This window comes from Lissotriton helveticus, chromosome 9, assembly GCF_964261635.1.
Source record: "Lissotriton helveticus chromosome 9, aLisHel1.1, whole genome shotgun sequence".
NCBI classification, from domain to species: Eukaryota; Metazoa; Chordata; class Amphibia; order Caudata; family Salamandridae; genus Lissotriton; species Lissotriton helveticus.
Genome location: NC_136070.1, coordinates 949,009,256 through 949,032,381, shown reverse-complemented (window position 1 = coordinate 949,032,381; position 23,126 = coordinate 949,009,256). Strand labels below are relative to the sequence as shown.

Genomic DNA, 23,126 nt, shown 5'->3' with positions numbered 1-23,126 from the left:
TAAGGACATACACAGCAAACTCCGTGCGGCAGCTATAATTGCCCCTGATTGCAACTTTGGTGCCTGAAAAGGGATTGACATAGTGTGTGGTGTTCTGCCCGAATTTGCATGCTCGGCAAGAGCTGCATTTGTAAAAACCCTTTCTGGTCAGCCAGTCACTGCCACTGACCAGCTCAGGACTAGGTTTAACCAACTTGCTGTGCATGCTGAAGGCTTTTCTGAAGGTAATAATGGGTTTGTCTGACACTCGTGAGCTCAACACACCATCAGTTTTGAGGATGGACCAATATATATATATATTCACTGGAAAAAACCATAGGTTTCAGGCCTTATATAGTTAGGAATTAGCTTTTAAAAAACCTTTGAAATTCACTCAAAACACTAGTTAGCTGGACATTTCACACATTTTCCATCAATTCTGAATGTTAGCACTCTAGTTGCTAGATCACTGTAGTAAAGCTACTGCTCACCAGGGAAGTCTGCTGCTGGTATTCAAAGTGCATGTTTCAGTCTGCATGTCAGAATTTTTTTAATGAAATAGAAGAGGATTTGAGAAGTCACTCAAAATGTGCCCTACTTTTTCTTTCTGAAGCACTAATCATACTTTCTATGGCAAAATGAACCCCCCTCATTTTGTTCCTTTTTAAATTAAATGTTTTCAGACTTACCACTTCATTCCAATCAAGATGGCTTCTGGTGTGCCATACTTTTGTCATAAGTAAGACTGTTAGCGCTCTAGTTGTTCTTTAGAACACTCTGGGACATTCTGTCATTGGGCTATACTTGGGCTACATCTGGGTGATATTTGGGCTACATTTGGGCTCTTTTGTCTCTGGTGGCCATCTTGGGAGACTGCATGTCAGAATTTTTTAATTAAATAAAAGAGGATTTGAGAAGTCACTCAAAATGTGCCCTAATTTTTCTTTCTGCAGCACTAATCATACTTTCTATGGCAAAATGAACCCCCTCATTTTGTTCCTTTTTAAATTAAATGTTTTCAGACTTACCACTTCATTCCAATCAAGATGGCTTCTGGTGTGCCATACTTTTGTCATAAGTAAGACTGTTAGCGCTCTAGTTGTTCTTTAGAACACTCTGGGAAGCTGCAGTAGAACACAAAGGAATCAACTGACAGTCTCTGCCCTTGTTGGATGTACATGTTTTACAGAGAATGTCAGACTTCATTCTCACATGACTGAGAAAGATAATGTGAATATACAGAAAATATGCTTTCAGCTTAGCTTATAGATCCCCTTCCAAACCACTGTGGGAAAAGCATGAGATAATAGTTTTCTTTCAAACATGATTCATGATATCCCAGCAGAAGGCTTTTTCACATGGTAAAATCACCTTAGAACACACCAAAATTCTTAAAATTAGTATGGTACTATCAACAAATGATTTATAATGTAACTAAAGTCTTAAAACCTTCTATTAACTGCAATGCTTTTTAATGAGGTGCTAGCATGTATATTGGTCCCAAGATGGCTGCCAACAGTTTCTGGTTTGGAGTGTTGACAGACAGTGGACAGCCAATCAGCATGCAGCTCGTGCTCGGAAAGGTAAGCTTACAGTAAGCTGCTATAGATATATATATTTTTTCTCTTTTGATTTTCTCAGGAACTACTGGAGGGATTTTTACCAAATATAGAAAAGGCACTTCTGCATACCAGTCCCTACCATTTTGCCAAGTTTGGTGTAATTCCGTTCAGCCGTTTGGGCTGTAGCCGTGTCTAATCGTCCTATGGAAATTAACATGGGGAAAACACGTTTTGGGACCCCCCTTTTTTCTCGGTCCCCGCTTGACGAATCCCTCCAAAACTTTCAGGGAAGGAGCAGAACTGAGCTGGCCAAAATTTTGGAAAATTGCACGCAATTTCCTCAACCGACACCAAAGTTAATCCCAATAGAATGTTGCGGATTTCCTATGGTAACTAGGTCCTAACTATATATACCTACTGGCGACCGCCAGTAGGTAATATATATATATATATATATATATATATATTCAATACAAAAACAGTTGTAACGTTTCACTCTTCTGTGGAGCCAGGTGTCTGTCCCATTTTAGTCACCATTTTACCTGGATTTTCTTTGGAAACCATATTTATACACAATGTAGCGAGTCTCCAGCATCCTTTCCATCAAACTTATAAATCATATATAGGTTTCACTTTTCAGTCTTCATCAGTTTCCAGTATAAACTTGATAATCCAAACATTTCATTCATTTCTTAAGGTACACCACTAGTCAGGGTTTCAACTTCATTGTCACTGATCGTTTCAACATGATGGGGACTGACACGGGGCAAACAACTTACTCAAAAGCATTGTAAGAAGTATAGAATGTGTATGTGGAGGGCTCTCTTCTTTGGAGACAAAGAATCCTCGATATGGGCAACTCTCTTTATAAATATGATCCGACAGTGAATACCATTTTTATATGCGATCCTTTTAAAGGTCGGAAAACGATTTCTATTCGCCAGCAGTTGGAACCTACAGTTTTGAGTCTCTGCTTTTGCAAGTGTTTTAAATTTAAGTAACAGTTTAGGTCTGAATCAGACTGTTCCCCGTTCCAGAACTGATTTTATTTTTTTTTAACTGCCACGTGACCTTTTTAAGGTCTAAGCTTCAAAGTTTTATGTCCATAAACCTTACTGGAGCATGTCTCGCACATAACTGTTCAAGCTTACCCCAATATTTTACTTCTGGGTTTGACTCGGACTGAAAAGCACTTCACCCAGTTTTTAAAATATTTTTGGACCAGCCCCTCCAACAATTTATTACCGAATCAATAAATCACTGCTATTTTTAATCTTAAGAGTGGCAGCTTAATCGCAGTATCGGCAAACCGTTCCAGCTTTTTTTCTCTTTTCAAATCCTTATGCAATATTTTTTTTGTTCTTACTAAAAGATAACAATGCTAAATTGGCACATTCAAATATCACCTCTGATCATGACTGCCTTTTTAACTTGTACTTGCTCTTTAGATTTCAAGATATTTTTGTTCATATGTTCAATAAATGAAAACTGGAGGCACTGCAGAGACGCTCAATATTTATTGCAAAAATCCCAGAGTCCCTCACCACTATGGCAACAATTCCCACTGCTGCTCGTGGAAATTGTGTCTAGTTACCCAGGTTCAGGCCTATTATTTGGCTTTTGCTATCTAGAGGCAATTGCTCGTTGGGAATGAAATGCTTCTATGTAGTTTTTTCAGCATTTGCTTGCTTTCGCCAGAGAAAGACTGAATTCCCAGTTTTTCTTAACCTCTAGTCTGGGCTACCAGAACTGCTGCGGCCTTCCCAATATTCCACTGCCGCTTGTCTGACAATTCTTTATTCTTAGATACATAACCAACAGTATTCACATGCTAAAAATCTCTATCTAATGAGCAATCTATCACTGCTCGTTTAGGATTTTTTTTAACTTTATTTTTGAAGCTTTTCAAGGAAAGAACACATACAAGAAAATACAGCTGGGTAGGAGTCACATTTCGAGCACAACAGCAAGCACCAATTTAACACAAGACTGTCGGTCAGCAAAAGATAAATAGATACCGAAAGGCACATGGATGTACAAGGAGCACAGACTGGAGGCCGTAAGTAGAGGGGAGTATAGGGAGGTGTAGGCAAAAAAGTGTGGCATGACAGTGCTGGTTTAGGATTTAATTACAATTTTACATACTCTGACAAGGGTTTGCTTGTTTAGGTTGCCATTTGGGTTTTATAACTAGATGTGTTGAGTGTTCCACCAGCGTATTGTCATCGTCCTTCGCAGAATCTGTATTTACGATGCATAACTGTGGGCTTCACAAAGGCAGTTCTTGTTGGCCACTAATTCCTCTAGTTGAAACCCACAAGTCATTGAATATTCCTATATAGCATTTGTCTTTATTCTAGAACTTTGCGGAACATACTTCTTTCCTGGCATAAGACCACTGGGTTCCATGACCTTTTAGATTTCAGGACTTTTATTGCAACTGCTATGCTTTGTTTCCCACACATTCTTTGCCCAAACTATATGTTCTTTCACTGCAGGTCCTCAGCTAATATTCTGGGTATATGTCTGCATGTGAGTCACAGTGTTGCCGAAAGGGTCTAATACTGGGCTATTCCCCAAGCTATCAATGAAACCATCCGAGTGGCACTGTTAAAATTCTTAAAAGGGACAACAAATCTCAGAAAAAAGTCTTATGCTCCTGAGCGACCAGGGTGGTTTAGCAAGACTAATTAGGTGGACTACTATAGAACCTCCCACCTGTGCGATCTCATGGAATGGTTAACTCGGAAACACCCCCATTTGGGAACTTGGGGCATGCACATTTTCAGGAAGGATTCTGGCAGTGCTGGGCAAGGGGTTTACCTCTATACCATTACCCAGCAGTCCTCTTCTGCTTACTTCGATCTGGACTTCAAAGGTGGTGATCAGAATTTGTACTACATATACTTTACAGTGAACAAGAAAGCATTGGACAGTTCTGGACCTCCTCTTCTCAACCTGTGTTCTGGCACATGTCAGATTCAAAATAGTTATCTTTCATCACAGATTCTGGTATGGTTTCAGATCAAAGCCTAGCTTTGTACATTTGATTGGCAAGACGGTTCTTATGTCCACAGCCCTAGCATTCTACGACATTGCATGTTTCGGAGGTTTGTAGTTGGGTGGAGAGCACTACCACTATAACATTTTTAGAGGAGCTTAAATTAAAATCATGGCAGTCTATCTCCTGTTGAAGAGAATTGATCTCCACCTATATCCAGAGAATCGATATTTCAGCAAACTTGGTGATTTCAAGGGGCTCTGGGCCTTATCGATTCATCAGACTAAGGTGGCCCCCTTCCCCACCTTAATGGAAGACTTTCCTACTTCCATCTTTCCTCCCACTGGGTCACATAAAAGGACCTCTATGATGTGCTATCACTGGAAGGTCTTGCACTAACATGATCGGTAGTATGTTTTCTGTTCCCTTTATTTCTAAAAATGTGAGTGCTCATTAGCATATTTAGCCTGAACTGCAGATGGAATGCAGTAATTTTAAAGACTTAAAAGGACCATATGAGCTTAGTCTTCAACAGTCTTCGTGCAGTATTCCGTACACTTTTAAGATTAGTTCAGTTTATGATAGCATGGACTACAATGTACAAAATACTAATTCACATTCTAAAACAAAACAATTTAAAATATAATCTACAATGTAAGGGAAGTACAGAAATCATCATTTGACGCAGTTACACAGATATAATATCACACTTTGGGTCACACTGCTTTCTGCCTGTGGAACAAATTCATGCTTAGAACCTAAAACGCTATCTTCTGTCTTTCAAAGCTGCCAAATATATTTAGCCACTGCACTGTGAACATATGGTGGAATTGACAGATGAACATGCTGTAGAACGAGAAAGGATGCAACCACAAAACAGAGTTTAAGCAACTACATACTCCAACTGCTGTAAAGCAGGCAAAAAATAAGAAAGGAAGTCAGTTTACTTTCTTCTGCTATGCTGAAATAGTGAAGGTTACGAATCTACTTGAGAACTATTGGCACTTTCCTAGCAACTCACTGGTTCAAAAGGCAGAGAAACTGCAAAAACATTAGGAGTCTCCAAGAAGTCTTTAATGCATATCTGAGAGAAGGCTTGGGAGAAATGACAGAAAGCGATTTCACCATCCCGGTTTTATACTAGCAATTAGTTCCTATAGTGGGTGTTTAAAAGTCTTTCCTATCAATTGGCGTGAGGGCATAGTCACCTGAAACTGACTGAAATGTGAAAAAGCACAGAAATGTTAAGCTTGTCTGTGCACGGTCACATTTAGGGACATACCCTTGCTGGCGTAGTCTATAGAGTGTACAAGGAGAGGAGTGCACATTAGCATAAGCCAGTCTCTCTACACACTCTCACTGTGTGGCAGGACATTTGGAAATCAGAAACCATCATGGTAGCAGCAGCTTCCTTCATGCAAACTGATGCCTTCTGAAAAAGGTTCTCCAAATGACATTACTATAATTACTATCATTGATTTCCAAGGCTGGGGCGAGAAAAGTCACTGAATTTGTTGCAGGTGTTTGATGACAACAGCAGAATAGCTTCAGGGCTGATATACCTTGGTTTCTAGTTAGACCGACCATGCAGCAGCAGGGAAAGGTTCAGGATTTTGGGGGCCCTGGGTCAAGCATATTTTGGGACCCGTAGTAAGTAACAGTTTTGAATTTACGATCCTATTTCAACTCTTTCGTGCCCTCTTTGACTGAGTCACTGACAGTGCACAGACACTCTTGCCCAAATTCTAAATGTGTTTGCATGTAATATTCAGGGATATGACGTGTTTTAAATATTGTAACACAGCAGCTGCTTGCTAATATTATTGCAAATAATCTCTGTGACACTCTCCCATTTCTCATATGTGAGATAATGCTTTGATCTAAAAGAAACTATTATATGGATGTTGCATGAAACAAAACACAACACATCTCTACAAAACGTACTAGACAAACATATCACCTACAATGAAAATATAGGAAAGGAAAGTGGTATTTAAAACAATCTGTTTAAGAATCATTCAATGCCATCAGGGCAAGACTCTGCAGAACCAAGCTGGCTCTCTCAGGGGGCCCCCTGAAAGGCTCGGACCCTAGGTATGAGTCCATATTGCCTATGCCTTGAAATGTCTCCGTGCAGCAGAGGAGCTTATATGATAGTTTTCATTAGCAAACCTTTCCAGATTTTGACATGAGGATCCAAGCGGGCATGAGAGTAAGGAACATGTATACCTTGGATAGGATTTTCTCTTCAAGTTTGTCATCATTCGTTCACTGCATCGGAGTCATCATCCACATCAACTTGCAAGAATTAAGGGAGTGAAGTCTTGCCAGAGTACATCATAGTTCACTTTCCAACTCCTAAGTGATATGATATGATATTTGAAGAGCCACAGCTATTCAACAAGTGCTTAAGAATCCTCGAAGCTATGACTGTTGCAGACCTTGAAAGGGGAGAGAAAAATCCTTAAGGTTGTTGCTGGAACAACCAGGTTTTCAACATCTTCCTAAAGGTGAGTACGTCCAACACCTGTTTAAGAGTTACTGGTAGGATGTTCCAAACAATGGCCACCTGAACTTGGAAGGAACGACCTCCAGTTCAGGTGCGGGAAAACCACCTGATTCTGGAAGGATGACCTCAGAGTTCCGCAGGGGACATAATGAGTAACTCTCCTTCTAAGATAGTGTGCGCCCGTACCTTGTAAAGCCTTAAAGACTAAAACCAGGGCTTTAAAACGGATTCTTTTTTTTTTTTTTCACAACCAATTTTATTGAGCAAATGAGCACCAAGAATGTGGCGTCTCCACACCCGAAGATCACCACAACAATATCAATATAGCAGTTCCATAAGCAGCAAAATGATAAAACAGGCTCAGAATATGCTCAGTATACGAACTCCCCAGCAACCCACCCTAGCCCACAACTTTGCCCCCCCTCCCCACTCCAGATACCCCCCCCAACCCCCCCTACCACACGTGTATAGCCGCAACTGAAAAAGAAAGTAGGTGTAATGCCTCCAGGGCCTCGCCGCTTCGGGCCAGAAATGTCACTGCGATCAAGTGTCCTCCTCCTGCTCTGCCGGGGGGTCCAAGAACAGGCCACGATAGTCAGCCCAACGCCTCCAAATTTTGTAGTGCTTGCGTGGGCAGCCCCTCGCCTCAAAGATCGGCCTCTCCAGACCCATAAAATAATCCAACCCAGCCCTCCAAGCAGACAGGGGGGGAGCCCTCACCGACTTCCATGCCCGGGCCAGGTCCCGCTTGGCCACAACCAACCCCAAGAGCAACAAATGACGTTTGTAGACGTTGCCCCCAATCCCTTCCATAATATGTAGCAGACCCAGCCGATGGGTACGTGGAAGGTCCCAGCCCAGGACCTCAGCCAGGCAACTCCACACACCCCTCCAGAACCCAGTCAGCCGGCCACACGACCATACCGTATGCAACAAGGAGCCAGGCACCGCCCCACAGCGCAGGCACTCCGGTGAAGCAATCAAGCCAGCCTTCCACAACCGTTCACGCGTATAGTAAGCGCGGTGCAAGTATTTAAATTGAATCAGCCGCAGCCGGACAGCTATAGCGGTTCCGCGCGGGGATTCCAGCGCCTCCCTCCAGTCGTCCTCATCAAGGGGGCCTACATCTACTTCCCACGCCTCCCGAAGGGAGTGTAGGGTGGAGGAGCAATGAATCACAAGTGTCTGGTAGATCCTAGAGACCTTCTTGTCCCCCAGGTCTCCCATAAATACTTTAGCCTCGACAGGGCTGAACTCCGGCAAAGAGTCGAGGCCAGCGATGCTCGGGGCGAGGGCATGCCGTAGCTGGAGGTAACGGAAGAACTGGGACTGAGGCATGAGGAACTCCGCGCGGAGCTCCTCGAAGGACTTAAGAGCGGTGCCGGACATGACCTGGCCCAGCTGCGTGATCCCAATGTTCTCCCAACCCTCAAATCCGGTCAGGGTCGCCAGTTCCGGGAGCAGACCATTATGCCAGAGCGGCGTCTCAGCCGTCAGTCTGCCCCACCATCCCATTCGGCGCAATGACTGCCTCCATACCGCAAAGACCACTCTTGTGACTGATGGCAACCCACGGCGTAGGCGGGCCGAATAAAGGATGGTGTGGAGCGTGCGATCGCCCATAAGCAATCGTTCTAGGGCATAAGCCGGATCACTCCTATCACAATACCACCATTCATTGAGGATAAGTAATTGTGAAGCTTGGTAATAGGAGAGGAGGTCCGAGGTGGCCAAGCCACCACAGTAGGTGGATAAAAAGCACGTCTTCAGAGCCACTCTGGCCGCACCACCATCCCACAGGAAGCGGCCCAATGCTGAATTAACCTGGCGGAACCACTCCAGGCCAATGGGATGAGGGAAATTCTGGAGTTGGTACAGGAGCCGCGGCAGCGCTACCATCTTAAAGATGGCCGATCTCCCGAAAATAGTGAGCGGCATTCTAGACCAGGTCTTAACATCAGCCTGTACCCTCTCCCACACCGGCAATACGCCACGCGCCCAGGCCACGGCCCGCGACTCTGAGAGAAAAACGCCCAGATATTTCAGGCCATCCGTCGCCACTCGCAATTCAGCCGCCCAAGGGTCAGCAACCACTCCGCCACCCAGCACCCACAGGGTTGATTTATTCACGTTAAGATGGAGACCCGAGACCTCACCGAACGCCCGCATGAGCTCCAGAACCCGGGGACCCGACCGCCGCAGATCAGTCAAGAAGAGGAGGACGTCATCAGCATACAGCGCAATCCTATCCGCCAGGTCTGCATTCCAAACAAAGCCACGCAACCGGGTATCTACTCGCACTCTCGACGCCAGAGGTTCCATGGCGAGGGCGAACAGGTACGGGGACAGGGGGCAACCCTGCCGGGTACCGCGACCGATATGGAAGCGCCCAGAGGTAGCTCCGGCCACGCGGACCGAGGCCGTCACGTTGGTGTATAGGAGGCGAACGTACGACAAGAAGACCGGCCCCAGGTTGAGGCGAGCCAACAGTGCGAACAAATACGCCCAACTCACCGAGTCAAAGGCTCGGTCCATATCCGCCAGAAAGAGTGCCGCCTGCTCATCCCTAGCACCCATGGCATCCACCGCGGCCTGTGCCCGTCGGATATTATGCCGGGTGGCCCTGCGAGGCATGAATCCGGCCTGGTCGGGGTGGACCAGGTCAGTAACGTGGGGCAAGAGGCGGTTAGCCAGGGCCTTAGCCAGAATTTTGGCCTCGACGTTAAGGAGAGAGATCGGCCTGTACGAATCGTGTCTATCCGGCGCCCTGCCCGGCTTCAAGAAGACCACAATCTCGGCATGACGCCAGTCCGGCGGCAGTTCTCCCCGATCCCTTGCCGCCTCCAGGGCGCGGCGATAGTGGGGTCCCAGCTGGACGTGAAATTTTTTAAAGAATTCGCTTGGGTAGCCACTCGGGCCGGGCGCCTTACTAGCATTCAACTGACCAAGGGCGTCCCCCAGTTCCTCAGCCGTGAGCGGGACGTCCAGGGCGGTCCTGGTCGCATCCGAGACGGCCCGTGGCATGAGATCGTCAAGATATGCAGATATCATGTCCGTCTCCAAAGGATCACGAGGGGCGTATTGTGCCTCGTAATAACTGGCAAAGCTAGCCGCCAGCAAGTCCGGATCGGTCATGATCGACCCGTCTCCCGCCGCAAGACCCGGCAACGCCAGGGGCTGAAAGGTCGCCTGGCACAACCTATGCAGCATGGTACAGGACTTGTCGCCCCACTGATACACTCTGCTGCGCGTGGCGAGCCACGCCTGCCGGGCTTCCTCATAAAGGACGGAGGCGTACAACTGTTGGGCCTGCAGGAGCTGCCTCACCACGCCATCGTCACCCCCAAGCCGGCCACGCTGCTCCAGCTCCTCCACGCGGGCCGCGGCAGCCACAATAGCCTCCCGATGTTGTCGCCGAGCAGCCACGCACCAAGCTATGTCAATGCCCCGAATGGTGGGCTTCAGCGCCTCCCACACCACCATAGCGTCCGCACCCCCCACGAGATTCTCGCGCCAGAAATGATCAATCGCCCCACGCAGATGATGCACATAGTCGGGTCGCTGCAGCTGCCAGGACGACATCCGCCAACGAAACGGCTGCCTCTTGGAAGGGAGGGTCAGGGTAGCTAGGACAGGGGAGTGATCGGACAGGCCCCGAGGGAGTATCGCAGCATCACTGACTCGACTCAGACAGGCACCCGGCACAAACAGATAGTCAAGTCTCGAAAAGGACCCATGCACCGCCGACACATACGTAAATTCACGCACAGCGGGATGAAGGTGTCGCCACACATCGACCCAGCCCAGGCTACTCACAGTCGCACAGAGTCTGGTGGAAGCAACAGCAGGGGGGGGATCCGGCGTAACAGGCACTCGCCTCCGGCGATCCAAGCCCACATCCATAACCTCGTTCCAATCGCCTCCCACCATAGTCAGCACCTCCGGAATCTCATCCCACAGCGCAAACAGCCGCTCAGATAAGGCCCACTGCAGAGGGGGGGGGGCATACACACTACCAAACACCACTGGCTCCGTACCTAACATACCCTTAACGAAAATGTAACGGCCCTGGGGATCAAGCCATTGCTTCTCATGTACATAAGCCACCCTGCGGTGCACCAGAATAGCCACCCCCCGGGAGCCTCTCGTAAAGCCTGCATGGTACACTTGCTGAAAGCCGAACCTCTGGAGGCTCAGGGCCTTGGAACCCAGCATATGAGTCTCCTGGAGCAGCAGAACATCCACCAACTCCCGTTTCCCCCAACGCAGCACAGCCCCACGTTTGATCTTATCCAGCATACCCCTTACATTCCATGTCACAACGCGCAGGGTCTTTTGAGGAGACACAGTCGTATTATTAGCCATCATCATCACAGCGTCCTGTATCCAGCCCGCCGTCCCACCCCGGCGCATTACACAAAGCGACAAAGGCAAAAGCTACACACACGTGCGGTCCCACCCACCCAGCCCAAACACTCAGCAACCCCCCCCAGACCCAAACCCCCCAAAGCATCAGCAAGAAAAGAACTTCCCCCCCCGCCCCACTCCCCCCACCCCAATACCTCAGAGAACATTGAAGTATCTGTCGCGGCATGGAGAGACCCGGGCCCAGAACCGAGAACCCAGGGCCCGCCATACCAATGGATCCCAACATCCCAACCAATACACACTCACCACCCCCCTCCCCACACACTCAACCGCGGGGGTCAGAGGCCCATAGAAGGCACCCCCCGAGTCCCACCATGTACCCAAAAAGATAACAGGAGTTCTCAATTGGGAATAGACTGGCATAGGGAAGTCACGTTAGAACAGTCTCACCAGCCAATGCAGGGCAGCGCAGCATTCAGTAAGTAAGGTCCAGACCCAGCAATGTTCAGCTGCCAGCCTCGGAGTGCTCAGAGTCCCCTGCACCATCCGTCTGCAACGTACTGGCAGAGGCCGACCTCTTCCTAGAGCGGGACCGTCGGTGACGGCCCTTCGGATTTGGGCGAGGCACCTGCTCCGGCGACGATCCCCGGGACCCGCCCGGGTTCAGCCCCGGCTGGGCATGTGGACGAAGTCGTACCGTCTCATCGGTCCAGCGAAACACCTCCTCGGGGGAGTCGAAGAAATGCGTCCGGGACTGGTGCACCACTCGTAGGCGGGCCGGATACAGGAGAGAGTACTGGAGCTTCAGGCCCCGCAGCTTGGCCTTAGCAGCCACGAAGGATGGTCTCTGCTGCTGCACCATCCTCGTGTAGTCGGGAAAGATCATGATGTTATGATTTTCAAAGGTGAGCGAGCCTTTGTTCCTCGCCTCCCGCAGGACGGCATCGCGGTCATGATAATTGAGCAGCCGGGCGATGACTGGTCTAGGGCGCTCACCCTCCGGCGGCCGCTGAGTCAGGGCCCTGTGTGCCCTCTCGATAACAAAGCACGTGGACAGTGTCCCTTCGGGGAGCCAGCCCTCTAACCACTGGGTCAAGAACCGCGCCATGTCGTCCTTCTCGCATCGCTCCGGAAAGCCGACGAAGCGGAGGTTGTTCCGCCTTGCGCGCCCCTCGGCGTCCTCCACTCGGGCCGCCAGCGTCTTCTGGACACCCTCCACCTCCGCCAGCCTCTTCTTCAGGGCGCCTATGTCCGTCTCAGTCACCGTGATGCGGGTTTCGGCCCCAGCGATCCTCTCCACTGCATTGCGAAGGTCTTGGCGCAGCAGTGTAACATCCGCTCCTACCGCCCCAATCTTGGCATCGAGCATGTCCCGGGATTGGGTGATGGCCGCCAGGATCGCTGCATTGTCCGGCCCAGGGCCACCGCTGCCACCAGCCGCCCCAGAGCCACCACTAGGCCCCGTGAACTTATCGATGGGGCCTTGCTTAGTCTGTCCGCCACCTCTGGTCATGGCCGGTCGTGGGCTCGCCGGGACCGCACACGAGGCAGGGCGGGCACTACTCCCAGCTAGTTGTAAGAATCCCCAGGCACCACCACTCGTGCTGGAGGCTCCAGGCCCCGGGGTGGATCACCGACGTCAGAGGCCCCAAGAAGGAGGCGGGCAGGCCAACACAGGCCCGGGGTCGCGAAAATCGAGGCCCCGGCTTCACCAAGGCGGAACAGGCCTCAATCACCCCTCGGCACCACCAGCAGCTGTTCAGGACGCAGGGGAGGCTCGCGGCCCGTGAGTAACTGCAGCCACAGAGCCGGGCCAAGCGCAGCGTCGTCAGCACCTCTACCACCCGCGAGCCCACAACTGATGTCGGGCGTCTCGAGAATCGAGGTCCCCGGTCTCCGGCCGGTCACTGGGCCTCACGGCGAACCACCAAAAGGGGAGAAGAGAGTGTCCACACAAAGAGCAGGGATAAGCGGCGCCTCAGCGGCCAGTGGGCGAACACAGCAGCAAGTCAGGGCCAAGAGCGGCGCCGTGGACGCCGCCACCTCACTCCAGCCCGCGACCGCCCCGGGCGTCCCGAAACTCAAGGGCCCCGGTCTCCAGCCGGTCACAGGGCCGCACGTCTCCGTCGCCTCTCCGCGGTCCCAGGATCGAGTACAGCACCAGGTCGAGGCACCGGAGCAGGCAGGGGACTCCACCTAATCAGCGCCAGGCACTGGGTAGCAACAGCGGGCTCGGGGGCCAGGATAAATGGAAGGATGAAGTCCGGGCCGACGGGAGCTCTACGAGGCTGCGACCGCCATCTTCGCCCGCCAAGCCACGCCCCCAAACGGATTCTTTTTTGGACAGGAAGCCAGTGCAGCCCCTTCAGGTGGGGTGAGATCCAGGCTCTCAATCCAAGCATGAGGATCGCCCTGGCGGCCGCGTTCTGGACCACCTGAAGTCTATTCAGAAGGTTGTCCGGAAGGCCAAGGTATGACATTGGTGTAGTCCAGCCTAGAGATAATAAGGGCTTGGAACACAGTCGTCCTACGGGTGAGGGGGAGACATTTCTTAAGCATCCGCAGGAGGCCAAAGGAGGATCTTGCAACTGACAGGATTTGTGCCTTTATGACAGGGCATCATCCAACTTAACACCCAGGTTTTAACCATGTTGACCCAGGTAAGGGGGGGGGGTGACATGTCTGATGGTCACCATTGTGTCCATTCGTCCATAAATGGAGAGCAGAAGAAGATTATATCAGATTTCTCTGGGTTACATTTAAGTTGATTTTCTCTGAGCCATTTGAAAACCCCGGTACGGCATTTATTGATCTTCTCCCCTACAAAGTCCTTGCCCTTTTCACATATCAATAGAAGCTGCCTGTCGTGGAATAGGATATTTTTGTTGCGCCGCAAGCTTCAGCCAGGGGAGCCAGAGGGGACATGTAAATATTAAAAAGTGTTGGGCTCAAAATAGAACCCTGGGGGACACCCACCTTCAGAGGAAGGATGGGGGCGGCGAAAGGAGAGGACCAGACCTCTTGAAGGTTTGCCCATTATTTGAGAAGTGCAAATGTCATGAGGTCTTAGAAATGCACCTCCATTATGGGTGACCTCCACCCAATCACTCTGTCCTGCAGTGTGTTTAAGTGGTGACAGTAGAGGATTAAACACGGCCTGCCCGTGAGCTGTGTAAAGTGTAGGGCACAACAGAGGCTTTTACCTATAAACAATTTTGCAAATGCCATAAAACATTCTGACCTCAGAATGGGGGATGGGTATGCTACACTGGCCCAAATGAAGGAACAACCAAGAACAAGCGAACAGCCTCTCTAGCGCAAAGAGCGGGCCTCGATGTAAAACAAGTAGTGACATTCAGAACCTGAATGATTTAGTCTAATATTGCTGCCAGATATTCATATGAAAAGGTCTGGCACTTATAGAAGAATGCTCAGGAGTCATCTGAGAAGAGAAGAATGAAGGGGAGGGGAGGAGAGTTTAGTTTGAGTGGAGAGTGGTCAGAAGGATTGTGCCTCAGCAAGGCCGTTGCGTCCACCCAAAAAGGCTCCACACTTTGCCTGGAAAATGAGACCAAGGAGCCAAGCTAGGCTTGCCTATATTCCAAAATAGAGTTACAAGACAGAGTGTGAAAGACCCGGGCCAATGTAATCTGGGCTGTTTGCTCTCTTTGAACTGGAGAACATTTCTGCTTTGGAGGGAGAATCAGAAATACATGGGTCTGGATTGGGAGCATAGGTCTTGTTCTTCATATCACTGAATTTAGTGTGTATTTAGAGGGCCCTGAAAGAGATGGTACGTTTTTGCGGCTAGTCGCTCATACTAAAGGAAAGCGCAGCTTGGGAGCCATAAGGAGCGTTTCATGGTTTAAGCCACATCTGCACCTCAAGGTTGACTCAGTGAAAGTCTTAGTTTTAGGCAGCATGTTATTGCCCGGCCCAAGCAGGAGGATCGAAATTCACAAAGTAATCACTGCTCTTAGTGCTCAGTGTTCAGAGGGTTTTGAGGGGAATTCAAAAGCTCCCACCAAGTGCCTCACATCACAAACCTTTTCTGTTCATCACTCACCCTAATTCAAAAATCATCAAAAGGCGTGGTCACTCACATGGGAAATCACATACAAGTCAACATAAATATGTAAAAGGTTGCAACAAAAATCAGGGAGGCTGCTATTGATTTTGTTCATGGTCAGTCCTTTCCATTCAACCATGCCCCTAGTTATGTATACTAAGATCCTTTCTTGGCCATTTACAAATTATTTGATCAGCGGTTATACCTTCAGGTGCGTGTTCACTCTCTCACTCACACACTCTACACTCAGACATATTCTCATGCACATGTAATCATGCTTATTTATGCACCAACATTCTTGGCCAAGCCAGTGCCCACCTCCTGCCGCAGTATGTACTTCTCCCCAGTGGCAGTAGTGGTACTGGCTCTGAGGCTCTCAGTTTCAGGGTGTTCCTGTCCCAGACAGATTCAAACCTGCCCCCTCTGGGAGGGATGGAGGTTGGGCCGCAGCGAGGGGCCAGAGTGCCAGAGCACAGCAGAACTTGCATACCAAAATGCACTATCATGTGGTGCTAACCAGAGTGGGTTCTTGCGACTGAGATGGCGCCAACAATAGTGGAGCAACCCAGCCCCCAAAGGTAGCAATTGGCACATACTCAGGGACAACTTTCACAGATGACTGGACACTGTATCACGTGCACTGATGGCCCGCCCACCACAGTCCCATTAAAGCTTGTGTAGCTGATTGATGATTAGCCATGAAGAGGTGGAAGGTGGGTGCAGAAGTCTCATTATCTGCGTCGGCTCATTCAAAATAAAGATTACAACAGAACTGAGCAGGCAATACCAGTTTCTGCCTGATGCAGGGGAAATCAATATTTGGACAATTACTAGGTCCCCAAAACAGCCAACGTGCTACACACCACTTAGAGTAAGCACCTATGATGTCAAGGGCTTCTCAGGGATACCTTCAGTGTTCCATTGGCATCTTTTACGACATTGTTTGAGAGTTGTTGCAATGTCTGACCTATTTGTAGAACAACGATCGCCATAGCAGGAGACTGCTTAAAAGAAAACCAAGAAAAAGGCCTTCTCACCTTTTGATTCCAAAGAAGGCCCTCGAGCCCCCAAGGGCTTCCGACCAAATTGTCAAATTCTAGTTGAAAGGGAATTGCTTATAAAGCTATAAGTATGGGAAATCAAGCACAAGACACTCCAAGAGAAAAAAATGGGCAAGCCTAGAAAAAACTGGATCAGCAAGTCTGGTGCTTCTTAAAACAGGAGTGCTGAGGTATAAGGAGGAGCTTGGAAAAGAATGTAGGGAAGCAGACATATGGAATACAGCTTCACAAAGAAAAATGTACTGAGAAGTAAATTACGTGAAAGAAGGAGAGGCAAGCAGCGAAAAACAGTGTCTGATCCCTTCAGGAAGAGCAATACATAGGAAGAACTGATAAGCATGTGGCAGGGTCTTTGTGCTAATGCAAGGTTAAATGTTCTATCCATTACAAGGGCACTGGTGTCGTACCTGGCAAATATGCAGATGAGCTTAGCAAGGTGTTCCCGAATATTTAGGTTTTAAGGCCCAACCAGTGAAATGAAGAAAAGTGGCAGAATCATCGAGACTAAGGGTGCACCAAAAGAGTTATTTAAAAGCACTTAAGTGTATCGATGTGCTAGTTGTGGCTGAAAATCTCTCTATAGCATCATTAATTCCAAACAAGGAAGAGGTTGAGGGAGTGTGCTCACAATGCAGAATTCAATGAAAATTATACTTACTATAAAGGTACAATTTCTACTCGTGAAACACTGCTTTCACTACCAACATTGGAAAGGGTTGTGTTTCAATCCGCTCCTATGCCTTCGTTTACTAAACTTTATTTCCACTTTTGTGACCTTTGTGTTTTCAAGGACATTTAACATTCCCATTGGCAAGTATTCTTGACTTCATAATACCATTTCCATAGAACTCATCAGGACGAATACCAAGCAGTACCTGCATGCCGCAGACCCTAACTCCCAGCGTAGCGGATGTGCTCTGCTCACATTTCTTCATCTGCCGAGCAGCCTTCTCCTCAGATGCATCATCTCCATGCTGCCTTGTTCCCATTTTCAAGTCCAGAACACACGGAAATTTGAAGTGGTGGACAACATTTTCCAATAACAGAAATTCTATGAGCGCTGTCAAGGATGTAACATATCTAATGGAATGGCAGTTCTATAACATGAATTAAAATAAACACTTAAGATTAGCACTTGTGTCACTATGATCTCACGAGAACCTTCTCATTAGGTCAGACCCAAAAGGCTCCACCAAAAAAAGAAACTTTCAGAAAAGCAAGTAAGCAAAATATACAACTTTTCTATAGTGCAACAAGCAAGCTTTTCTCAGTCGTGATAATCCTTAAGCAGTTAAAATAAATTTTAGGTCATCATTCGATCTCTTCGTTGCCATTGTACGTCTTGCCATCAAAAACGATTTAAATGCCATGTCTATAGGATTTTTTTTCCAGTTTTCACTTTCGGAATTAACTTGAAAACATTTTTGAACCAAAGACTTCTAGAGGTTGCACATGTTTGGTTCCAAGGACCTCACGAACTTCCGGCCCATCTCCCTACTCCTGTTCCTGGCAAAGGTCATCGAGAAAATCGTCAACATGCAACTGGCCCGCCACCTGGAAGACAACAACATCTTGCACATCATTGATTCCAAGGACCTCACGAACTTCCGGCCCATCTCCCTCCTCCTGTTCCCGGCAAAGGTCATCGAGAAAATCGTCAACATGCAACTGGCCCGCCACCTGGAAGACAACAACATCTTGGACCCGTCCCAGTCCGGATTCAGACGAAACCACAGCACCGAGACAGCCCTCATCGCAGCCACAGACGACATCAGGTGCAAACTAGACAACGGCGAAACATCAGCCCTCATCCTCCTGGACCGGTCAGCCACTTTCGACATGGTCTGCCATCGCACTCTAAAGACATGCCTCCTAGAAGCTGGAATCCAAGAGAAGGCTCTTGACTGGACCACGTCCTTCCTCTCCGGCAGAACCCAGAGCGTCCGCCTCCCACCCATCCGAAGCCACTGACATCATCTGCGGCGTCCCCCAGGGCTCATCCCTTAGCCCAACGCTTTTCAATGTCTACATGGCCCCTCTCGCACAAGTGGCCCGCCATCACGACCTCAACATCATCTCCTACGCTGACGACACCCAGCTCATCCTCTCCGAGGACCCACACACCGCCAAAACCAACCTCCACGAGGGAATGAAGGCCGTCGCCAACTGGATGAGGAGCAGCCGTCTGAAGCTAAACTCAGACAAAACGGAGGTCCTCATCCTCGGACCCACCCCCTCAGCCTGGGACGACTCCTGGTGGCCGACCACACTGGGAACAGCACCAACACCCACCGACCATGCACGCAATCTAAGATTCATCCTAGACTCCTCCCTCGCCATGTCTAAGCAGGTCCATGCCGTCTCCTCCTCCTGCTACAACACCCTCCGCATGCTCCGCAGGATCTCAAGTGGATCCCGACCGAAACAAGAAGAACGGTGACACAGGCCCTCGTCAGCAGCAGACTGGAATACGGCAACGCACTCTATGCAGGAATCCCAGCCAAATACCTACGACGACTACAATGCATCCAAAACGCCTCCGTCCGACGGATCGTCAAAGTCCCCCGCCGCAGCCACATCACCCCCCACCTGAGAGACCTACACTGGCTCCCCGTCGACAAGAGGATCACCTTCAAGCTCCTCACCCACGCACACAAAGCACTCCAGAACGCCGGACCAGCCTACCTGAACAGCAGACTCAGCTTCCACACCCCCACCCGTCAGCTCCGCTCCGCCAGCCTCGCCGATATGCCCCCCATCCAACGAACGACCTCCGGCAGCAGATCCTCGCCACCAAGACCTGGAACACCCTCCCTACCCACATACGGCAGACCCAAGACCTATTCGCCTTCAGAAGACTCAAGACCTGGCTCTTCGAGCAGTAGCAGCAACTCCTCTACCCTCAGCACCTTGGGACCCTCACGGGTAAGTAGCGCGCTTTACAAGTACTCTGATTGATTGATTGATTGATTCCCAAAACGAAGAATAATGGATAAAGGTAACTTTCTTTCTTGCACAGGAGACATACAATCTTTCAAGGATATACTGCTACAGCTTTGTTGCTTCTATGTGGTGTCGGTAAGAGGTGAGTACACAACTCCAATTTACTCCTTTTTACCATCAGAGAAGGATGAAAAGCCGAGATGCCTTTCTGGGATTTAAACTGGGTTATGTCGGTTGCATTCCTATTTCCGAAGAAGGTGCATTAATATACTGGGCTAGTTACACAGATTGTAACTCTGCAGAAGTAGAATAAACTTGTAAGAGTACAGTACCTACACTAAACATCCAATATCAGGAAGTTATTCAAGAATGTTTTTGTACTGGAGTTCTTTTTTTTTAAAATTAGTGTATAGACAGATGTCCCCAACTATCTGTTCAAATGGTCCATCTTAGCCATTTTATCTGAATGGTTACCTTGAATTTTCTTTTTCTAGACATTTTAAGCAAGCAGGCACTTCTGTTATGGTTACTAATCACCTGGGATGACGCAAACTGCAGCCTTGACGCTCCTTAGTGACATTTGTGGTCTGTAGTAAGACTGGGGAGACCTCCATTTGGCTTCACTTAACACTACAGTCCTGCATTTCTAATCCAATTAGCCCCTTTGTCCAGGTCCTATTTTTTTTTTTTTTAGCTATATGCAGTTTTGGAGTGGAGTTTCAGAACGTTGGCATGAGGTCTCATGGCGTCCTCCTGTAAATCCAGTCCAGTGACCTGGAGAAACAGGACACTTTGTGTTTTTTTAATGAATACTGATGAATGCACACATTATGGGCTTTTGTTCTGCAATTTGATCCTCAATACTTAAACAAGTGTAGGCTGAAGAGAGCTTGATCACCACTGAGGCATCCTACATTAGTGTTACCCTTGGACGAGAACACAAACAACCCCAGCATTCACTTTGTACTCTCCCACTTTCTTTGTCTCCAGGTCCCGTCTAAGGGAATTGACAAACTGTACCTATCTGTTGTCAGATTGGAACGCTATTGACCCTTTACTGCCTTCTGACTGCAGGGCAAGGCTTGCACATCCAAGAACCCCTTTGAGGAGGAAAACCTTGCACCAACCTCAGATGCACTGGCACTAATTAGCACTGGGCTACTGCCTATCTTCCAAGAAAAGTGAAAATAAGCTACTCCTGATGTGGAGCTATACTGCCCTTTTCCTCAAGCCCACCTACGATGAAGCTTTACTGTTCAAATCTGACACGGTTTCCAACTCTGTCTGCATCGAAGACCCGACCAGCCCAGGAAATATATAGAAATGCACAGAGAACACAATTAAGCCTTTGTCAGCCCTCACCAGAGATCAAGGAAGGGCTACCCAAGAACCAACTTTCATTAATTGCACATAAGTTCAGTAATGATGCTTATTTGTGAGCAGACATCAGTCATGTTCAACATTTTGTAGTATCTGATCTAATTAATAGCTTGTTTGAGAATGTTTCTCTGACAGTGTTCTGTTTTGCCTGGTGATGACTTTTCCTTGTCTGGTTTTCTTAGAAAGTTTAGGATTGGAATGTTGTGTACAGTTGGGTTTGCTTTGTAACTGGTGGAGCGCCTGCTTCTTTCCCTACAACCGTGTAGCCAACAAATAAACTCTTCAACTTACCTTGGCTGCAGCGTCATCACTACAAGTTGTTGGCGATGAACTGGCTACATGTTTGAGCCTTCTGCGTGCTGCTAGACTTTTTGGCGACATCACCTTGTTCCTGACAGCTATGGACATCAGTTGCCACTGGACTTCATTGCTTTCCACACCCTGATCCCTGCGACTCCTCCACTTTTGGTGCTGTGGTGTCTAATTGTGGACTTCATCTTCGCAACGTATGTGTCTGACCGTCATCACCTTGATTTCTGTGTGTCTCTCCTGCAGGGTGGAACCATCACATCATTGCCCTGATGAGACGGGAAACAAATCCAAGGTGAGATCTTTCCATTGACATTGTTTTTTTTGGAGAATTGCTCCGGTCACGCAGTTCCATGTGCATGTGAGTCTTGGCACGCGATCCTGCACTCAACAGCGCAGATCTACATTGTACTTTTTTTTTTTTACCACTGCACTCATGTGGCAGTACTGCGCATGTGCGGCCAAGTGAGGATCTTCTCTCATTGGAACTAGGTTCATTTCGTCACCTAGCAACGAGTTACTACCAGCGTGCTTTTGCTGACATGTTTCGACTCCCTTCATCAGATTGTCAGTGTGTTGCTTAGCAACGTCTTTTCAAGCGTGTGTTCGCTGACACGCACAGCTTTGCTAAATGAACTATTCTAGGTTCAAAGTGTAACCTAGCAACGCAGCACATTTTTTGGGAGAGTGTACGAAGTCATTGCCAATACAATCATTTCAAACGAAGAAGTGTTTGCCAGCTGCGGAGTGTGTGCTGCTTCGCCGACACGCACGGTTTAACTTCTTAACTCCATGCTTGCGGCGCATTTTCCCGCTGTGCGCTGACTTTTCGCAAAACCCGCGGTTCATGACGAGCTCAGCTTGTCATGAGCGTACGAGAGGCGTAACTCATGACGAGCTGAGCTCGTCATGAGTGTCGAAGGGGTTAATTAGCACATCTTCGCTGATGTGCAAGGCTCTGTACTTTCATCATCTTAAAACTGAGCATCTTCGCCGATGCGCACAGGTTTGAGATCTTATTGTTCAACAGTGCCATTTTAGTTGTTGTTTGGGTTTTCATCATTTTTTGCACTATCCCTGCTCACTTTGCCAAAACCCACGGCTATTGTTACCCTGTAATACCTGTAATTCGCACAGTTTCATTGCCAAAGTTACGTCTATACCACCACACAGCGTGTATTTCAAGCTATTTTCGCCGACACGCACAGCTTTACAACATCAACTGTTCTGTTATTTTGACAAGACTGGATTCCGTCTCTATTCTGTGACAGTTTTTTTTTCCTTACACACTCTGTGGTCTATAGTAGAATATACATTTACATCCTTTTGGTTTCCTATATCCTTGCATATCCAGTTTTCTTGTGCTTATAAACTTATTATTTGCCATTATGCAAGCTGTTACTCCACCGCCATCTTTTCTTGACAATCTTGGTGAACCACCAGTATGATGGGAAGTATGGTTTGATGCTTTCGAGGCTTATTTGGGTGCTATTGGAGCATCCAGATTTTGCACTGGTAGGAAGAAATGTCTACTTTTACATTCTCTTGGTTTTGAGGGCAGATCAATATTCAAACACCTTCCAGATATTCTGAGGGTTGATGGTGAAAATATTGATGAATATCAAGAGACTCAAACTAAAAAATAGGTTTGGCAAACAACCTAGTTCAATGGTGCTTCGCCACAAGTTTTTTAAAACAAAACAAAATGATGGGGAGGATGTAGATGCTTATATATCGGTATTAAGGAGGTTGGCGGCAGTGTGTTTGTTTAAAGGATTCACTGACCAACTAATTTGCGATCAATTCGTTTGTCAGTGTAAGAACAAACAAATAAGACAAAAGCTCTTAGCAATGGGCAAGCCATCACCTGAAGAAAACATTACGGTCACAAAAAGAATTGAAATGTCTATTGTTTCTTTGAAATAACTCGAGGATAAGTCTTTAG

The 23,126-nt window shown here is 48.0% G+C and overlaps 1 protein-coding gene across 2 annotated transcripts in view; it reads right to left on the bottom strand.

The window, feature by feature from the left end:
• IP6K1 (inositol hexakisphosphate kinase 1) overlaps nucleotides 1–23,126 on the bottom strand; it is a 279,958-nt gene that overhangs the window by 40,440 nt on the left and 216,392 nt on the right. For both annotated transcript variants that reach the window (XM_078661204.1, XM_078661205.1), the window contains exon 6: nucleotides 17,425–17,600. In XM_078661204.1, the coding sequence (XP_078517330.1) occupies nucleotides 17,425–17,600 (176 nt within the window). The remainder of the gene's footprint in view (nucleotides 1–17,424; nucleotides 17,601–23,126) is intronic.